Genomic DNA, 21281 nt, shown 5'->3' on the forward strand with positions numbered 1-21281 from the left:
GAGTCGCAAAGGCTAACGGATATGAGGCAGATCGGAAACTTGGAAGCGTTTACTTCGCATTGGAAGATAGCGCTCGAACGTGGTACGAAAACCACGAAGCTGCTTTCCTGTCATGGGATGACTTTCGACGGGAGCTGCTCGCTGCTTTGCCGAATACAGACCGAAGAGAGAGAGCTGAAGCTGCCCTCCAAACAAGAAGCCAGCGCAACAACGAAAGCGTGGCGATGTATGTGGAGACATGTCTCGCCTATTTCGCCGAGCAGATCCAAATATGAGCGAAGACAAGAAACTGCGTCATCTGATGCGAGGCGTAAAGCAGGAACTCTTTGCCGGGCTTGTTCGGAGCCCGCCTCGCACCGTCGCTGAGTTCCGTTCCGAGGCGACTACAATGGAAAGGACGCTACAACAGCGAGCAAGGATATACAACCGAGACATGAACATCACGTCTCTGGACGTAATGCCACCAGTCTATGGAAACAGCATGGAAGTACTACGGGAGCTAGTGCGGTCTGTTGTACGAGAAGAGCTTCAGAAGCAGCGGCTTGACCAGAACGCTCCGATGATTTCGTCCCTGGCTGACGTTATCCGCGAGGAGGTTAGGCAGGCGGTGTCGCCAAGCACACTGCAGCACCCGATGTCGCCAAGCACACTGCAGCCACCACCCGAGAGGAGACCAGGAAGAGCGATGTGTGGCGTACTCCCGACAGAATACCACTTTGTTACCACTGCGGGGAGGCTGGCCATATCTACCGAATGTGCCAATACCGCCAGGCAGGACTTCGTGGTTTTCCCGTAAATGCACCTCGACCAAGAAATGGTGAGCGCCCCCTTCGAAATCGAGGAATACCTGTCGAGTCGTCAAAGCTCACGTGGCTTTCAACAACACCAACCTCGAGCAACGACGACGGAAAAGGTACCGGTCGCCGAGCCCCCGCTTTTCAGCAAGCTCTCCAAGGCGTCGTTCACCAAGCCCACGTTGGGAAAACTAGAGTCAGCGACCTGTGGAGGCAAGGCCGCTGTCGACGCTGATGCAGAAGAACCTCCATCGCTGACTCTGAACGACGACGACCGACTCAGAAATCGGTGTTTTGATGGTGACTTTGTTCGGATTTACGTGTGTTCTTGATGGCTACGAAGTCATCGCGCTGTGGATACAGGTGCAAATTATTCAGTAATAAGTAGCGAGCTTTCTAAAATACTGAAGAAAGTGCTGACTCCTTGGAAGGGAACCACAAGTTGGTACAGCAGGAGGGCACCTCATCGACCCCGACAGGATATGCACCGCAGAATCGGAATTCGGGGTTTCACGTACGTCGCCAGCTTTATTGTGCTGACCGAATGCTCAAGAGACTTGATTATCGGCATGGATTTCTTACGAGCTAACGGCGCTGTGATCAACTTGCGAGAATCTTGTGTCTCATTCTCGACGAGGAACGCTATCGCTACCTTCGACACTGAAGAAAACGTATATGACCTTTGTATTGTGGATGACGACGTCATGGTACCGCCGAGATCGAGCATGTCTGTCGCAGTAACCAACAAAGCATTCAGTGACTTCGAAGGATTTGCTGATAGCAACACCGCACTGACACTTCAAAAAGGGATCTGCATGGCACGCGGCCTTGTTCAGCTACGTGAGGGATGTACCAATGTTCTCCTTACCAATTTTGGAAATGAGGTGCAACACATTGCAAAGGGAACCGTCATCGCCAGTCTGAATGATTTCGTCCAGGTTACGGAGCTGCAGACTTCTGAAACCACGGAATCTGATTTACAAGACGTGGACTCTATACTTGCTGCCATCGACATCGAACCAGGACTACTACCTAGTCAAAAAGAGCTAATAGAGAGCCTTGTAAGGGAATTCGCCGAGTGTTTCTCGACGTCATCTAAAGTCCGACGAACACCTATCGCCAAACATCGCATCATTGTCGACGAGTCCGTGAGGCCTATATACCAGCATCCCTACCGAGTGTCACTACAAGAACGAGAAGTTATCGGTAATCAGGTTAAAGAAATGCTCAAGGACGACGTGATCCAGCCGTCAGCAAGTCCCTGGGCGTCGCCTGTTGTCCTTGTGAAGAGAAAAGACCAGGCTTTACGTTTCTGCATTGATTACCGAAAACTGAACGCCGTCACAAAACGGGACGTTTATCCGCTGCCAAGAATCGATGACACTTTGGATAGGCTACGAGATGCCAAGTACTTTTCCTCACTGGACCTTAAAAGTGGATATTGGCAGATAGAAGTTGACGAAAGAGATCGCGAAAAGACGGCGTTTGTGACCCCAGACGGTTTATACGAGTTCAAGGTACTTCCCTTTGGTCTTTGTTCAGCTCCCGCCACATTCCAGCGAATGATGGACACAGTGCTCTCCGGTCTGAAATGGCAGTCTTGCCTGGTTTATCTTGACGACGTTGTAGTCTTCTCTGCCACCTTCGAGCAACACATGGAAAGACTGCGGGCTGTGCTCACCGCTATCAAGTCAGCAGATTTGACGATAAAGCCACAGAAGTGTCATTTCGGCTTCCGTGAGCTCCTTTTTCTCGGCCATGTCATCAGTGCGGAAGGCGTCCGCCCAGACCCTGGGAAAACTGAGGCCGTGGCAAAATTTCCGAAGCCAACGGATAAAAAGGCTGTTAGGCGATTTTTGGGTCTCTGCGCCCATTACAGAAGATTCGTCAAAAATTTTTCAAGAATTGCGGAACCGCTAACGCGACTGACGAAAGAAGACACGCCTTTCGTATGGCTTGGCGAACAGGAAGATGCCTTCAACGAACTACGGAAGTGCCTTGAGAGCCATCCAGTTCTTGCGCATTTTGACGAGGAAGCAGAAACAGACATCCACACAGATGCAAGCAATTTAGGTCTCGGAGCCGTACTCATTCAATGGCAAAACGGACAAGAACGCGTCCTTGCCTACGCCAGTCGCACTCTTTCGAAAGCTGAGATGAACTACTCAGCGACAGAAAAGGAATGCCTCGCCGTGATATGGGCCATCACCAAGTTTCGGCCATATTTATACGGTAGGCCTTTTCGAGCTATAAGCGACCATCATTCATTATGCTGGCTGGCTAATCTCAAGGACTCATGTGGACGGCTTGCAAGATGGAGCCTGCGATTGCAGGAATACGATGTCACGGTTGTGTATAAGTCCGGTCGCAAGCAGAGTGATGCTGATTGCTTGTCACGTGCTCCGATTCAACCCGCTGCCTCTACTTCCACCGAGGACGGACAGGATTTTGCATTCTTGGGAGCTGTGACATCAGAGATGGCACATCATCAGAAATCCGACCCGGAACTACTCCTCCTGATCAAGTACCTACAGGGGCAGTCTGTCGATGTTGCACGAGCTTTTGCCCGCGGCTTGTCGGCGTTCGTCCTCCGAAACAACGTCCTGTGCAAAAGGAACTTTGAAAACAATACAGCGACATTCCTGCTTGTCGTGCCTTCACTTCTACGACCAGAGATTTTGGAGGCTTGCCACGACGATCTGTCCGCAGGGCACTTAGGAGTAAGCAGCACGCTGGCACGCATCCACACTAAATACTACTGGCCGAAGTTGCTCAGCTCTGTACAACACTATGTTAGAACTTGCCGGGACTGCCAGAGACCCCTCCGCTGAAACCAGCAGGTCTTCTTCAACCGATAGAACCACCAGAGACCCCATTCGCACAAGTGGGAATGGACTTACTTGGCCCATTTCCTACGTCGTCGTCGGGGAAGCGGCGGATCATAGTCTCGACTGACTATTTAACACGATATGCCGAGACAGCGTCTCTTGTTAGGGGAACGGCCATTGAAGTCGCCGAATTCTTCGTCACCAACATCGTACTGCGGCATGGAGCTCCTACAGTACTGATCACGGACCGAGGAACCGCATTTACGGCCGATCTGACAAAGTCTATTATGAGATTGACGCACACCAGTCATAGGAAGACGACGGCATATCATCCACAAGCGAATGGACTTACTGAACGACTGAACAGAACGTTGGCTGATATGTTGTCGATGTACGTGGACATAGAGCACCGTACATGGGATAAAATATTACCCTATGCAACATTCGCCTATAACACCGCACTGCAAGAGACAACTCGAATGACGCCATTCCAACTTGTGTTTGGCCGGACGGTCACCACACCTTTAGATGCAATGTTACCTATTGACGAGACGTCCGAGAATGACTATGATGCCAGCGATTATATACAAAGAGCAGAAGAAGCAAGACAGCTGGCGCGACATCGTATTCACCAACAATAGAAAGCCGACACGCATCGATATAATCTGCGACGAAGAGACGTCCTATACGCACCGGGAGACAGAGTAGGGGTGTGGATTCCAGTACGGTTACGTGGCCTATCTGAAAAGCTGCTTCGCCGCTATTTCGGCCCATACAGAGTTCTCCGCCGCCTTGGCTCGTTGAACTACGAAGTTATTCCAGAGGGACAAGAGAGCTCATCACGACGGCGGCGTCGCACAGAAATTGTGCATGTCGTCAGGATGAAACCCTATTACGACAGACAATGAACCATCGAGGACACAACGCTGCTGGACGATAACTGCATCCACGAAGAGGTGTTAGGATTGACAGCCTGGCAACCAGTTTGTCGCGAGCATCGGGACGATGTATTCTGGAAAGGGGGGCAATGACACAAGAAGATTTCAAACTACGCGCACTGGCCGATCCCTACGCTCTCCGAAATGTTTGCGGCTACGTGCGAGCCAAAGCAAAAGTGTGGCGGAGAGCACGTGCCTGCGACCCAGGAAACAGCCGCTGCGCGCGGCCCACGCGGGACACAAGAAAAGAAGGAGTAGAAGAAGAGGACTGTTCTTGGGACTGCTAAAAGACTCCCTTTTAGTTTATTCCTTCTCGGGCACAAGTTCGCCCCAACTAGTTTGGTTTATTAAAAGTGTATTCCTGAACTGTGCGTTACAGTATGAATAGTACATGCCTACACATATACGGAACCTCACGGCGACACCTACACGGGAGCAGAAATGCGCCTTGGGTGTCCATATAACTGTCATCGCAATAAAAAGATATCGCAGGATAAAGCGACTGCTGACCGCCAAAATCTTTCATTTTGTAATGCAGCAAACGCAAAATGATCCCTATATAAAAGAATCTAACAGGCTGGCCAAGCTCATTCTAGGCCAAATCTGCAGTGTACAACCACCAAAATGCGAACATGAAATATTGCTTGGCATATTTTTCCGTTAGAGTCGCCGACGACATAGTGGTTGCATGAATTCGTGGCACGCCGTCACATAATGCGCTATGCATAGCGGAAAATACGGATTTAGTTCGATTCGTGGATCCACAAAAGGGCTGGCTACTCTTTTCATCGGTGCGTTTTTTCCCGTGTCGTGTGTCCCTTTATGCGGTTTAACGTGCCTAAGCGACTCTGGATATGAGAAAACCAGCAGTTGGGAGCTCCGCCTGATTCCGACCAGGTGCAGTTCTTCAATGCGCACTGAAATGGCATAGTACACGGGCCTCTAGCATTTCGCCTTTATCGAAATTCCATCACCGTGGCCGGATCTCACCCGTCTTTTCAGTGTCAGCAGCTGAGCCCCGTAAACCCTTGAGCCACCGCGGCGGCTGCCCGTTATCCTCGTTTCGATCGTGCTAGAGCGAAGTACTTCAAATGAACGTCAGGAAATATACACGGGTGTTACATCCTTAATTTTGCAGTCAAATTTAAGAGGACATCTGCTTTGTAAAGCATCCACTGTCGTGCAAACGAATGTTGAACGAAGAAAGATGTCTGAAAGGCAGCGATATCACTGAAACAATCACTATATTTAAGGCCAACATCATGATGATTAACACCACCTTACCTTGACTTTTTTTGTGCTGATTTGCAGATAGCTTATTTCTTGCTCTTTCTTGCTCAGAGCTTGCGCTTTCTGGTCCACCTCCCTGTTGAGGACGTATATTTTATGTTCCGCTTCGGATAAAGACTCTTTCAACTGGGCTTGTATCAGCTTGAGACATTTGGACTCATCCCTGCAGGAATTGAGTCTCCGCTCCAGATCTTCTAGTTTTTGTTGCTTGGCTAGTAACTCTTTCTTGGTGTCCTGCAAGTCGACAAGGGAAATAAGCTACCTTAAAACATATATTCCGTTCCGTGAGCAACATCACAGACGTAACACCAAGAAACCGCAAGACAGCATAATGGACTAGAGGACAAACATGTTAGCCGGTATTCCAGCTAAATTTAAGGGGAAAATTGGACCAGGGCCGTCCACGCAATGCGCAGGGCAGTTGCGTGGACGGCCCTGGGCAGGCCGATTGCGGGGACGGCCCTGCGCAGGACAAGGAATGAGTCCGCACAAGATAGGGTAAATTAGCGATATGCCTTCGTCTTACAGTGGACATGGGAAACGCAGTCGAGGAGTGCAGCGTGTTAGGAAGAGTGATCCAATTAACAATTGAATGAGTCCGCACAAGATAGGGTAAATTAGCGATATGCCTTCGTCTTACAGTGGACATGGGAAACGCAGCCGAGGAGTGCAGCGTGTTAGGAAGAGTGATCAAATTAACAATTGAACGAGTCCGCACAAGATAGGGTAAATTAGCGATGTGCCTTCCTCTTACAGGGGACATGGGAAACGCAGCCGAGGAGGGCAGCGTGTTAGGAAGAGTGATCCAATTAACAATTGAATGAGTCCGCACAAGATAGGGTAAATTAGCTATATGCCATCCTCTTACAGTGGACATGGGAAACGCAGCCGAGGAGGGCAGCGTGTTAGGAAGAGTGATCAAATTAACAATTGAATGAGTCCGCACAAGATAGGGTAAATTAGCGATATGCCTTCGTCTTACAGCGGACATGGGAAACACAGCCGAGGAGGGCAGCGTGTTAGGAAGAGTGATCAAATTAACAATTGAATGAGTCCGCACAACATAGGGTAAATTAGCGATATGCCTTCCTCTTACAGTGGACATGGGAAACGCAGCCGAGGAGGGCAGCATGTTAGGAAGAGTGATCAAATTAACAATTCAATGAGTCCGCACAAGATAGGGTAAATTAGCAATATGCCTTCGTCTTGCAGTGTACAAAATAATGACGATGATGACATTCTTTTTTACAAGTCAGTGGCGGCACGATGTTTCAATCATTCAAGTCACAATCAAAAATTAAGCACCCTTCTACGCGAAGTAATTATATACACGCTGCAGGAAACAAGGCTTGGGCGCCGTACACTGCTTCTCCCGCATCCCTCTTTCATGCTACGCACGCAAACCGCCTGATCTTCCCGGCGCAAACTTACGCAAATTCTACCCCACCCTCTATCCTACTCATAACAGCCCGCATTGTCGACACAAAGGCGACCTACTAAACACAGTTTGGTTCTGTTGAGGCAATCCCTTACTAAATATAATTACAGACACTAACAGGAATATAACGCAATGCGAGGCCACCCTGCCCAACGCGAATACTGGGTGCTAGAAGTCGCTTACGGAGCGAGCCAAAGAGCTACGCCAAGCAAAGCTGTAGCCCCGCACCAGTTGTCTCAAAATAAAGTTTTCCCTTTCTATTATGTTGCATCGGCCACTTTGTGATTTACTTGGTCCGTAGTTGCATTTGAGGTACGTCGGCATGGGTACTCATAAAGAGCAGAAAAACAAAACACCTTTACGAGTACCCAGGAACAGGTGTGCAAAAAAGACTTGAAATGTGTCCCGCGTGCATTCGCTTTGTAAACACCTAAAGGAATCCTTTTTATACCAGCCCCTTCTGGAAGGTGTACACAATGTTTTAACAGAACTTATGGAATTCCCACTGAATTACGATGTATTAAAAAGAAAATTACCACCCTATTTTTGTACTGGCAGGGTTTTGCAGCGCGCGAACATGGCAAAAAAGGACAGATTAGACAGAAAGAGCGCTGACTTCCAACTGACTTTTTTTTTATTTATTAAATGTGTTTAAGGAGAGGTTGGTGCCTATACATGGCTCCGGCTACTCCTCTTCCCTTACTTATTAATTAGCGTCACGAACTTATAAATAAAAGTACGCTCACTCACGGCAATGTCCATTTAAAAGGAATGTTCACACGTCATGCATAATGTCCACGTGATGACAACAATATCCACACACAAGACACACAAGAATCGTTTGCACTTTGCCGAAGAGTTCAACCCACAGTGCCACAGTCCTTTGTATAGTACGATCACATCACATAAAAGTCACTGGGCATTGCTCACACTTTAAACACATTTTAAACACAGCTCTCTTGAATCACAAGAGGCAACGCGAAACATGTGACTAGATGTATCTCAATGCGAAGAATAATTGCAAATGTGAATCAATATCTTTTTGATATTCCCGACTCTTCTAAAAACTGTACTAGGGCGCGTGCAGCAATGTTTTGAAGAGTTTCAGTTGGCCATGGACCCAATGCCTTTGCTATTGATAGCGACCGTCTGTCCAATCTGTTTAGTGTTTGTAAGATTTTTTTACGGGGAACAGCATAATTTTTGCAGTGTAGAAGGAGGTGTTATATGTCTTCTTCTGCCTCTTCACATGTACATGTAGCGCAGTTATTTTTTCTTATCCTATATAGGAAGCTCTTAGTGTAGGCAGTGCCTAGACGAAGTCTGTGAATCACTGTTTCTACAGAACGGCTAATTTTAATCGGAATTTGAAATTTCATTCCAGGATCGATTGTATATAGTTGAGAGTTCTGAGCTCCATTCGCGAACCAAGTCTCTTTGGACAATTGACCACAGAGTTTGTTCTAGAAACATCGTGCATCACTCGCCGCGAGAGGTAATAGGGATAAATCGCCATCTTGATGCGCTGCATGTGCTAAACGATCAGCTGTGACATTTCCGGTGATTTCACAGTGACTTGGGATCCACTGGAAAACGATATCATGATGTAACTCTTTTGCTATGGCGCATGTCTTCCGAATTTCATATGTTAATTTGTTATACGTTTTGTCAAAGTTGATGTCTTTAATACACACTAATGATGATTGCGAGTCACTTAAAATCACCCAGCGAAGTGGCCCTGTTTTTCTACATATGTAGCGTAAAGCAGAAAGTATAGCGAATAGTTCTGCTGTTGTGGACGTGGTAAAGTGACAGAGCCGAAAAGCTTTTCTCTCTTGGTATTCAGGTATATAGAAAGCTGACGTAGAGCTTTGTTTTCGACATGACCCATCAGTGTAAACGCTTCATTCTAAAAAGACAGGGCGTGCAAACACGGACACAAGAAAGAAGTCAGGACACCACTTTCTTGTGTCCGTGTTTGCACGCCCTGTCTTTTTAGAATGAATACTTACCAACTAGCTCAGCTCACTGTTATTCTTAGTGTAAACGCTAATACGATCAGCGTAACGTGTGTAAAGATTGGCTAAAGTAAATTGTTTTATTGCAATAACGGGCATGGCACACTTTCGAGTTATCCCCGGAATCGATGTGATAATTTCTGGAATAGCTAGTCGCCACGGGTGATGAGTTGTGCACGCCGACCAGTATTCATGAGTAGGTAGTAAATTTTTACATTGCATTATATCTGCATGGTTACGGGCAGCGGTTCTTTCCTGAACCGCTCGGCAAAGAGGATGATTAGCGTGTTGTGACGCCAATCGAAAGAAGTGCCTACAGGTTTCCGTAAATCTAAGCGCTTGGAAAGTTGGTTGACGGGACTCCGCAATGACCAAGGCGCTAGAAGATGCGCGCGGTACGCCAAGACATATGCGAAGGCTTCTGGCCACCATTCTCTGGACAGTTTCTTCCAAATTACGAGATATACCGTATAGTACTGGAGCAGAGTATGCAATTCTTTGCCTAATCATTGCTGAATGAATTCCCATTAAAGAAGAACTGGAACTGCCCCATCACACTCCGGCAAATCGACGAAGAACGTTGACTAAGCAATTGACTTTCTCCTCTAATGCTTTTATGTGCGGAGCCCATGACAGCCTCCTGTCCAAAATAACACCCAAAAACTTGTGCTGTCGCACAAGTTGTAAACGCTGGGAGTCTATCTAGAGCTTAAATCTTTTGAGGAACTTCCTCGCAAAAGGTAGTACAGCTGTTTTGTCATGTGAAAGAATCATGCCTCTGCTTTTCAAAAACTCATTAATTGCTGTTAGGCCTGCTTGTAGCGTATGCTGAACAACTTGAATACTCGAGTCCGTTGCCCATATGCACAAATCGTCAGCATAAAGGGAATAATTCAAGGTTGCGGGCAATATGTGTGACAGTTCAGCCATAACACAATTAAACATAAATGGGCTGAGGACACTACCTTGGGGAACACCTTGATTCACTTTATGCTGTTTGCTTTTGCCATCAGCCGTTTCAATAAAAATTTTCCTGTCTTTCAAGAATTCTGAGATCCACCTCACCGTTCGTCCAACTATGCCCAACTGAGCTAACCCATGCAGAACATGTATGTGGCTTGTGTCAAATGCCCTCTTTATGTCTAGGAACACTGCTATGGTGATTTTTCCAGAACTTCTCTCGCGATCTACATGCGTAACAAGATCTAAAATACCATCCATCGTGCACCGATCTCTTCGGAAACCTGCCATATTTTCTGGGAGTAAGCTCGTGCATTCTGTCCACCACTGAAGCCTAGCGTCAATCATCTTTTCCATAAGTTTGCATAAGCAGCTAATCAGACTAACAGGACGGAAGGAAACTATAGATAAGGGACTTTTACCAGGTTTTAGTACCGGAACGACTCGTGCAACTTTCCAAGAAGGAGGAAGACATTCTAGTACCCATGCATCATTTAGTACTTTTAACAAGGTATTTGTGGCCACCGGGCCCAGATTTCTCAGAGCAGCATACCTGACCCCATCCGGCCCAGCTGCTGTCCTCTGACGGCACGATACCAGCGCGTTCTTTAATTCTTCTAGCGAAAACTCCTGATCTAGGTCATGATGAGGTGTGCGGAGAGCCAATGCGATCGGTGCTTTGACTTGTTCTACAGATTTTATGTACTCTGGTGTACTCACTGCTGCACTTGGGCGCGTAATAAGCTGGCAAAACTCATTTGCCACGGTCGTTTCCGATACATTTTGCAGCAAAGCCAGATCCCTGAACGGCTGTTCGTGTGTTTCTGACCCACTTAGAGAGCGCAAGACACTCCATAATTTTGACTCTTGTGTGAGGGGGGTAAGTGAAGTACATAATTCCCTCCAGCGCTTTGCGCCTAGTCATTCCAGTTGCCGACTCATACGATCAGGCGTTTTTTTGGCATTCTCGGTAATTTTCAAGAAGACCTGTGCGCCGGTATTTCCTTTCAGCTCTGCGGCGTGTTGCACTAAGTCTCTCGTATTCAGAGTCTACCCCAGCGTAACCATCAGGAATTTTAACAAACTTTGTACACACTTTTAATTTTTACTCGATAAGTGATAACAGGGTGTCCGTATCAGTGACAGTATCAGCTTGACTTGTTAGGTGATAACTAAATGCCTGCCAATTGGTTATCCTTGCTGAACGCCTGTAAGTCGAAAAGCGTAGTCTAGGATGCTGTATTAGGATAGGGAAATGACAATGACAGCGTCAGAGTTCCTTACCAAGAGAGGGTCGTCTAACGTTAAGTTGTTTAGCTTGTCTTGCAAGAAGAGCGCTAGCGACTTTTGCCAGGTCCCACTTTCTGTTACAATTACACGCAACGGGCAGTCCACTTTGTGGCTTTTCACTGAGAAAAACATCTCAAGGCTGATCTTCTTGCAACTCTCTATCGGCTTAGAAAGCTTCTGAAATCCTGGGGCACCAGTGAGATTTTTCGCACACTTCTTCAGCCTGACCAGACAAGTCTCATCATCCTGGTTGAAAACCGATTGCACGGCCTCTACAGCCGTCGCGTTAAACAATGAGCGGGGAAGAACAGCAAAGTCTCCTTCCTTGTCAGCCGGCAGCAGCTACAAGGAATGTGCCTTTAGGTACGCAACAGTATTTTTAGTATTCACAACTTTGTTCAAAGGCTTACATCTTGAGAGCACCTTCACGCCTTCAGCAACACATCTATCACATTCAGAGTCAGGAGCACGACGAGCGACTTGCCTGACCAGGGTGAGGAGCTCGTGTGGCGTTTTCGAAGGTGACACCGCGTACTTGGCTCCGAGGCTTAGGGTGCGCTTGACGTTGTCGGAAAGAAAAGCGTCGCCGAGAACATTCACATGGTCCCTGGTCACTGGAGACTTCCTTGTTGTGATGGCCCGCAGGTAGCTGAGCGACTGGCGCCACATGAATTCGACGTTCCGGTCTACGAGGGTTGAGAGTTCACGACATTTCTTTTTCCTACCTGCTGTGCGTTTGTCTCCGACAAGTTGTGGGTGCAGGGCTTGACGGTAGAGGCGAGCCTTCAAGCCACTCAGAGCGTAGAATCTTGGAGACCCTTGTACCATGGCCAACAGAGGGAGTGAGGCCACCAAACAAGGCCTTCACTTCGGGAAGAAGTATCTTGACGCAGATGCAGCACGCCAAAGAGCGTGCGCGACAAAAAGCTAAGCTGATTAGACTGACGAGAAGAGAAGGGCTTGTGGACGGGGAGAGACAGATGCTCGATGTACTAGAAATGTAGCTTATAAGTGTAGAGGCCTGGGCTAGTTGGTTAGTATTCATACTGGCAGGGTTTTGCAGCGCGCAAACATAGGAAAAAATGACAGAGTAGACAGAAAGAGCGCTGACTTATAATTGACTTTATTTTGCAAAGTGGCAAAATATATGCGAGAAAAAGGGAGATAAAAAGCAAACATACAGCCTAATCAAAGCCACTGTAATCGAAGCACGTGGAATGGATCCATCCTTGCCTTAACGCCCGGCCAAGTATTCACGTTCTAACTGTGATAATGAAACTGATGGGGAGCTTACGCAGTTTTCACCTAGTGAGTGAATTATCTCTGCTTCGATGATCTCGCAGGTTAACTGATCCCTGTGCCTTGCCTTTATCGCGCATCGATCGAAGAGCGGGGTGCAACCGCATTCCCAGCAATGGATGCCAAGGTGCCCTTGTATCACATTATGTACATTATTTCGGTGCTCTCGCAGGCGGTCGTTTACGCACCTGCCGGTTTGGCCGACGTAAGCCTTCCCACACGTCAATGATACCACCAATCATCAAAGTGGGTGCATCCACGTTAAACGGTGCTATCCCAGGCAGCACGCCGCCATTGGACCGATCTTGGCCCAACGGCGGCAAATTACGACAGCAATATTGGCCCCACGTCGGCAAATCACGCTCGCGCTACTTTCACCCGCATCGGCCCGATGTTGGCTAGCCGCCGTTGGGCCGATGCGGGCTTGCCGGCTTTGGGCCGACGTGGGCTAGCCGCCGTTGGGCCGATGCGGGCTTGCCGGCTTAGGGCCGACGTGGGCTAGCCAGCGTCGGTCCGAGACGGTCCTGCCGTTATTCAGCCGATGATGGCAAGCCGTCATTGGGACTATGTATGCTAGCCGATGCTGGCGTGGTTTCGGCCCCGCCGACGTCGGCTAGCCGCCGGCGTGACCGTTTACACCCGTTATTATGTTTTAGCAGTGGTGGCTTACCATGCGTTAAGTACGGTAGTACTGTACCGTCGTGGTCTGCACCTAGTTTATATGAGGACACCAGCGGTAGTTGCTCGATGCGTAAAGTAACTTGATCAGGCAGGCTGATACACGTGTTATGAATTAAAATGGCTGCGTGGCGACCACGGCAGCTCGGTATTACTGTGGTTACTGTACTGTAAATCAGCAGCGCTAAAATAGACTATTCGCGGCCCAACGGCATTCATCGACTACCATTGGTGCCATATTCGAAAAATGCTGCCTAATTATAACGACTGCTCCACTGATGTCTTAGTGTGCGATTAAGACCCACAATTCTCTCGGACCGTGCAAGGCCGAGAACGAAAGTCAATATTGTCTCTAACACAACTAAATTGATGAAAGACCTGCTGCACCAACTACGCATGCGTCTGAGAAATTAAGGAGCAACACATTTGCAAGGTGATAAACACAAATTTATTCACAGGTATGAGCACACGCCAGCAGTTCCGGAATAATTATGCCATAAAGGAATATCTAAACATTTATAGATACCGTAGCCAACATCTAAAACAACCCCACAGCCACCGTATTCCTTAAAGAAAGCCGGACAATCCTAATCGAGAATTGGGTCAGGCGCAAAATCATAGGCGTGAGCAGGGTTCCCCTTTAGAGGGGGGGGGGCGAAGGTTATTCGCGGCCCCCCCCCTCCCTATTAAGTCAATGTGTTTGGCAGACCTTGCGCCCACCTCTTAGGTGACTACGGGGGCCGCCCGCCCCCTTGCCCCACTGTGCGCATGCCTATGCGAAGAGTTACAATCTCATCAACGTTATGCGCGGTACATTCACTCTAAATATTGAAAGAACTAGAACGCGCAAAAATAGGAATAAGGATTAACGAAGAATATATTAGCTACTTGCGTTTTGCGGACGATATCGCGCTTTTCAGTAACGACGGTGCCGAATTACGAAAAAAATTCTGGAGATGTAAACGAAAGCAGCATCAAAGTAGAATTAAAGACGGACCCGAAGAAAAGAAAGATAGTGTTAGGCGGCTTGCCGGAAAAGCGAGATTAAGAGTGGCAACTAGACTAGAAGATTGTGCAACGCGTGAGCTAATTAGGAGCAGAGGAGCACCCCCCCCCCCCCCCCCGACCTTTATTAAATTCACCAAGGAACGGTAGCCATTCGCAACACATGACTGGCAATTAAATTAGCGTTATCCTATGAGCGGAAATTGCAATTTTTCAGTGATAACTTAAGGGCCAAAAAGATGGATAAACTGCTGCACGCGACGCGAAAAACATTGCGAGCGGTACCACAAGAGCCCATGAACTCTACATCTAAACAAGATAGACACGCACGCATTCCTAATCTAAAGGTAAGATTGTAACAGAAAGGAATCGTGCATAAAAACCACTCACGTGTGCCCGTTGGATCGCTAAAAACACGAGTGAATAAAAAATGCAAGCGCGCCATATCAGAATACACAAAACACGCTGGTCAATAGAAAATACGCGATAAGAAGAGAACAAAAATCTGATGACACGTAACAGTAGTGAACGCGTGGCCTTATATGTGGTGAGCGAGTTCAACATGGAAGCATGGGGCCATTGGTTTCTCGCTGCGGTGATCTCTGCCGAAAACAATGCCGGAATCCTGCCGCGTATCCGTCTCGTGCATGATTTTAACTTCTTTCCACCACAAATGTCCACACACCGCACTTCTTGAAGAATTCTGCTGGTCGGAGTGAAAAAAACCTGCTCCCGCAGCTACGATTGTCCCTCCGTCGGGACGGCCACCCTACCCTGCCTGGTCAAGCGAGTTTCGCGACAATGACGCTGAACGAGGGGAAGGGAGGGAGGGTGGGGGGGGGGAGTAGAGGTTGAAGAAGACGAAAAAAAAGTAGAATTCTCCCTTCTTGAAAGCACGGCTCAGCCTACCACAATGGTGTGCGATCCCCCCAGCATGTCTATGGGCATGCCGTTTGAGAAAGGCGTTCGTCGAATTTTCGATGCATCACTTGTTGCCAAATGTCGCTACATGAAAACGTACACCACGTTGGAGCCGCATTTTTCATCGTATTTCACGTGCCATAATAATAATTTTATGCGACTGCTTCTGAAAGCACGTGGGAAGCAATCGTTGAGCGAGATTTTTACTTGAAAAATATATGTATGTCACAAAATGGACGGCAACGAAGTGCAAATACGAACTGACAAACGCGTGGCAAACACGTGTTTGTCAGTTCGTTAAAGTTGGTCAGCGGGCTAGTTGATTTGGAAACATTCAAACGACAAAACGTGTCTTCACTTCGTCCGGTCTTTTTTGCACCATACCTATTTTTCTCAAGTAATGAACCAACTAGCTCAGCAACACGCCTTGCTGAGTTTTTACTATTTTCATAAAGTAAAATTATGTGACATCACTGAAGCAAACGCGCTTGTTACGCTTGACCCAAACACGCGAGTGAGTAAATATGTGTAAACACAGAGATCGGAAACTGTCCGTGTAGTATATGAGCACTCGCGCCATACATTCAGCGGCTGAAAGGATATAGCGCTATAAATATGATGACAGGCTCGATTTATGCAGAGAATTAGTATTCACATAAAACTTCTTCCGCTAAAAGCATTCGTGCGGTAATGTTTGGGTGAATTTTGATGCTGGATACATTAGTCAAGTCGGCGGACCAGTGGCACACACATTTACAAAACAAAAGTACTTCGAATTTGGCCCATGAAGTTAATGGTATGTGTTATAACGTTTCAACATTTTTTGATAGCGTTGAACAGCTGGTCAACGAAGTGGCCATCTAATTTGAGTCAGTTATTCTTCTAAAGACCACCTTTTTTAGTAGAAAAGTGACTGTGCTAGTGATACTTGTTAGTCATTGTCATAGCAGAAACTAATAAGAGAATGCAAGCTATTCAGTCGGCGATACTTCGCACCCAGAGTCGTACGTGCGGCATTAGCACGGTACAATATTTGAACTTTGTTATTTGTGCTAGTACAGCAATTCATGTAGCGGCATTCTGCAACTTAAGCTACGAATATTCAAGCGCCTAATGCTCTATTGCATTACGATTGTATCCTAGGCGGGTGAGCTGCCGGGCTTCTTCGGCGGGGTGAAGGTAGAGCGCAACGTCGAGGTTATTCTCGTCACTGACCGCCGGCAACACGGCGTCCAGCGTCGTTGAGGGACCTCCGTGAACTACTTTGAACGGCGTGATATGTGCGCCGTTTCTTACACTGCCTTGTTAACTTCAGGTTATGTGCGGAAGATATTATGGCGTCCCATGTCATGTGTTCGACGTACAGTACATTGCCAGCATGTCGGCGAGGGTTTCATTTAGCCGCTCGGTGAGGCAATTCGCCTACGGGTGATGTCCGTCGGTGACTTGTGTGGCTCTATTTCAAGATGGTTTGCGTTAGCTCTGCCGTAAAAGCCGTGCCTCTGTCGGTGACGATGACTTTTGGAGCGCCGCGACGCTGGAGGACGTTCTCAACAGGGCATGTAAAACTGTCTGAATGGAGACAAGAAAGTTCCAACATCGTCGATAAGCCATCGGCTCCGCCGATGTCAGCTGAAGCACGGCAGAATGACGGCATGCTCGGCCCGATGTTGCCAGAGAAAACCATCGGCTCGGCCGATGTCGGCGAAAGTACGCCAAAACGGCGGCTAGCTCGGCCCAATGTTGCCGGTGAAAGCCATCGGCTAAGCCGATATCGGCGGAAGAACAGCAAAACGCCGGCAAACTCGGCCCAATGTTGCCGGTGAAAGAAATCGGCTATGCCGATATCGGCGGGAAGACGGCAGAACGCCGGAAAACATGCCCTAATGTTGCCGTGAAAGCCCAACATGGGCTGAAAGGCGGCAAAATCGGCCCTATTTTGCCGGCGAAAGTCAACGGCTCCGCCGATATCGGCGCCAGGCTGGCAACGCTGGCCAGAGGTGGGGCCGCGCACAGCCGCCCTAAAACCAATATCGGCCCGACGTTGTGTGCTGCCTGGGATAGCTGCCAGACATCATTATACATTGTACAAGCTCTCTTATATCACTGTGCAGTGGACATTCAGTTAATTCTGTAACGCTTTACTTTCGTGTTATTCCGATTCCTATGACGGAGGGATCAACCATCTTTTTCCATTACCAGATGGCCCGATTCGTTGCAGTTGCGTGCGCACAGTTGCTATTAATTGGTTCCTCAGGCGCGCATTTTAAAGCGGTCACTCGGAGTGGTGGGCGGCATTTCAACCGCTGCCCACAGTGGGGAGAATCCTGCCTTAGAATGTTCTGCGTCACTAACTTTGCTCTTGTTTCGCCAACTAAGTACATTGCATTTAATCTCCTGAGACTTGCATGTGTTGTCGTTTCCGATAGTCGGACATAACAAGTCCGGAGAGGCCCCGCCCAGACGGCCGAAGCACGGCAGCCAAATGACTTCGCGACTAAAGAAATGCATGATTGTTCTCCGAAGGCACTGGCAATCCGGCTCCTGACGTCACTCCGGAGTTTGCGCCCATTGGTGCCGGCTGATGTGCATCCGCTTTTGCGGAGGAAATGCCGCGGACTTCTAAAGTTGTATCATACTATAGGTATATTGCGTTCCATTTGAACGCCCATTTAAACAATGAATAAAGATAGAAAGACTGCGCTGAGCGTAACATGACGAAACCCCAACATGATTGTAAGGCATGCCGTAGCGGGTGATTGTAGGATTTTCAAACCTGAACCCCACTGCATGCAAGCACTGTGGCGTTATAAACGAGGCCGCCGTGACCGGGAACGACACCCGCGTCCTTGACCTTACCTTCTAAGCTACCACGGTTGGTTATACAATAAATGTGCAAACAGGAGCGATTTCCTTAAGCAACTGCATCTGTACACGTGCAGTAAAACGCACTTCCTGAAGTTTGGTCAGTGCTTCCTGGGTGTCAGCCAGTTTCCTGCGCTGAGCATCGCATTGGAGAAGCAGTGGGGTCACTTGTAGTGCCTCCGCCTCCAGGTGCTCGATGTGGGACTGCTGCTCTCTGCTGGTGGCTTCCAGTGATGCTATCCTATCTGCGAGAAAAGCTTGCATGTCCAATCTGTTCACGACCTGCCTTGCACACAGTTCAGGCTTCTGTACACAAATGTTTTGCCCACCGTGACCAATAAAAATTTAAACCCTTCGTCATCTAAAAGATACGTCTTAAGGTTTTAGGAATGCAACATCAGCATTTAGTTGTGGTGAAACAAATAACTATAACCAGCAACATTGTCAACACGTTTTAATAATTTAACGCGAATATAATCTGCTGATACCCGGGACAAATTGGTTCGTTATCTTCGTGGTATGGGCGTCTGCAACGTCGCCAGTATTTGAAACCCGCATAAGCAACTAGTGAGTGAATGGACTTGTATTTCCCAAGAAACATGTCATGGTATGAAATTTCTCCATATTGTAACAAAGACACATATCAGAATTAGAAAAATGGCAGCTTCGCACTAGTGGTGCCAAGCCTGAAGGAACAGTGGCGTTGCGCGGCCTTTGCTTGTTGTTCTTTATTGTCGCAATAGCAATTATATCTACACCCTCAAAGGATTTTTGCCGTCGCCGTCATGTTCTGTATAAAGTACAAATCGATAACATCGTCCCGTGCATCATATGTCCTAACCGCGAGTAAAAGCTGGCGACGAATGCGGCTGAAGCAGAGATGAAACGAGCCGGCTCATCTCCGTCGAACGGAGGGCGCACGCGATAACATCAGCCCGCGTGCGAGGCCTTCCGTCCATTGCTCCTCAAGAAGAGAGGAAACGTGCCGCGTGTCTTGAAGGAGCATGATGGGACGCTGGGGGGGGGGGGGGCGATATGTCGCTCGAGCAGCGACTGCTGTGATCACAAAGGTGCGGTCGCGATCGCTGGCCCATGAGGGGGGGACGAAGTCTTACCGGAACACCCTCCCCACACACACACCCGTTGGTCGAGTACTAAAGCAAACAAGCTTCCAAACTTCGCAGTGCATGCAAGAATGAACATGAAGCGATGACATGCTTCCCACAGCAGCCTCCCTTTGGTCTCCAGCTTTTCGGGGATGAAGAGACTGCACGAAAACTGATTCTCTAACTAGAGCGGCCGCAGTCTTACACCAGCGTTTTGTATAGTTACGCGAGATTGGATCCAAGAGAGTTAGCTACTTGCCTTACTTTTTCATTACATTACACTTTGTCGCTTCGCATTCGTTGCTTCTCCCTTGAGGTGAAACTGATTTTATGGATTCATCCCTGCCACGATCGCGCAACAGCAGTTGACACCATGCGAACGAGTATACATGTCACAGTGCCCGGTAACGAGCGGCTACGCACGAGTTTCAGCTTGTGTGCCGTTAGTCATAGGGTATGTTAGTCTTATAAGCAAGGGAATAATCTACAAGCGTGTGGTATCGAGTAAAACCACATGCACGCCACGTAATTCTCTTTTTATGTGTTCTCACGGTCTCATGTATTTACCGACGCAGGAAATCCAATGCCGCAATCGCCTTTTACGGTCGCGCCTGCATGACTTACCTACCTGGCGCATTTTAATTCGCCTGCAGACGCCGGCGAACGCGTTTCCGCGCGTTTCACGATTCTAGGCTAGAACGAACCCACGTGTGCTCATGTTCAGTTTTCCGTACCAGTACTTGCATAGCCTCTCTCGTCCAGAGTATTCAACTGCCCCTCTTCAATGTATCCCCACACATGAAAATGCATGCCACACTGCAGTAGGCAACGCGTCTAATGGCGCCCTCACAAGGCTGCGCCATCTTCCCTGCATTGACCATACAACGCTCACCATGAAATATCGCCGAATGTAACGTTTTACATCTCTGGCGCATGATAATGCCCGGTGTTGTAATTCAGATTTTGCCCGATATCGAAGTAAGAAGAAGTTCTTCCAACAGGCACAGAAGCTGGGAACGCTGGACCGACGTAAGGTTGTCACCAATGGAGGGACCAAATACATCAGCGGGTGATGAATCAGACGCAGAAACATCACTGATGGTACGGGAACTGGTACAGTGCGAGTCATCGGGTGCGTCCAGAACTTGTGCTTCTTCGAGGGGTTCCACTCTGCCGAGACATTCCCCTTACACCAACGTAACAATGCACGGAGGTGGGTTGGTAACAAACCTAGCGGTGCTACCATGAGTGACTAGCACAGTGCGAAAGGCACCAACAAGCCTTTCCTAGTGGAAATAAGGTCAGATGGCGAGAGGAGTGCTGCGGTGTCGGAGAGACCGGCGCAGTACACTGACACAACCGTTGACGACTTTGAAGGCACTTTGGTATCGTCTTTGACGATTATCTTACTCGAAGCCGATTAACTGTCTGCCGGCTTCAAATCTGAGAACGGTGAGAGTTCTATTCCGGCTGGTCCGCAATGAATTACGGCGTCGTGGCGGGAGCGAAAATCTTATCCCAGTATGACGTCTTGACAGCATGCAGAAATTATGATGAATTCGAGATCGTTCAGAGCGCCCTGAATGACGACGCGAGCAGTACATTCTGTTGTCGGATGAATACACTGGGAGCTGGCGGTATGGAGGGACATCCCAGAAAGTGGTGTCGTCACTTTTCGGAGTAAACGGCTAAGTTCTGCGCCCTAACGGATACGGCTGCTCCAGTGTCGATAAGGGCAGATGTGCGCACACCGTCCCCAAATACGTCTATCACGTTTGATGGGTTCGCAGTTCGATAGCGTCGCAGCATTTGCTTCGTGGACAGCGACGACTAGTTTTCCTGCTCTCGTGT

General features: G+C 48.3%; 1 protein-coding gene across 1 annotated transcript in view; it reads right to left on the bottom strand.

The window, feature by feature from the left end:
- LOC119379464 (protein FAM184A) overlaps positions 1-21281 on the bottom strand; it is a 628470-nt gene that overhangs the window by 168267 nt on the left and 438922 nt on the right. Inside the window, exons 8-9 of the mRNA XM_049411992.1 lie at positions 18412-18565; positions 5845-6084 (exon numbers count right to left, since the gene is read on the bottom strand). Of these exons, the coding sequence (XP_049267949.1) occupies positions 5845-6084; positions 18412-18565 (394 nt within the window). The remainder of the gene's footprint in view (positions 1-5844; positions 6085-18411; positions 18566-21281) is intronic.

This window comes from Rhipicephalus sanguineus, chromosome 1 (assembly GCF_013339695.2).
Source record: "Rhipicephalus sanguineus isolate Rsan-2018 chromosome 1, BIME_Rsan_1.4, whole genome shotgun sequence".
In the NCBI taxonomy this organism is placed as follows: domain Eukaryota; kingdom Metazoa; phylum Arthropoda; class Arachnida; order Ixodida; family Ixodidae; genus Rhipicephalus; species Rhipicephalus sanguineus.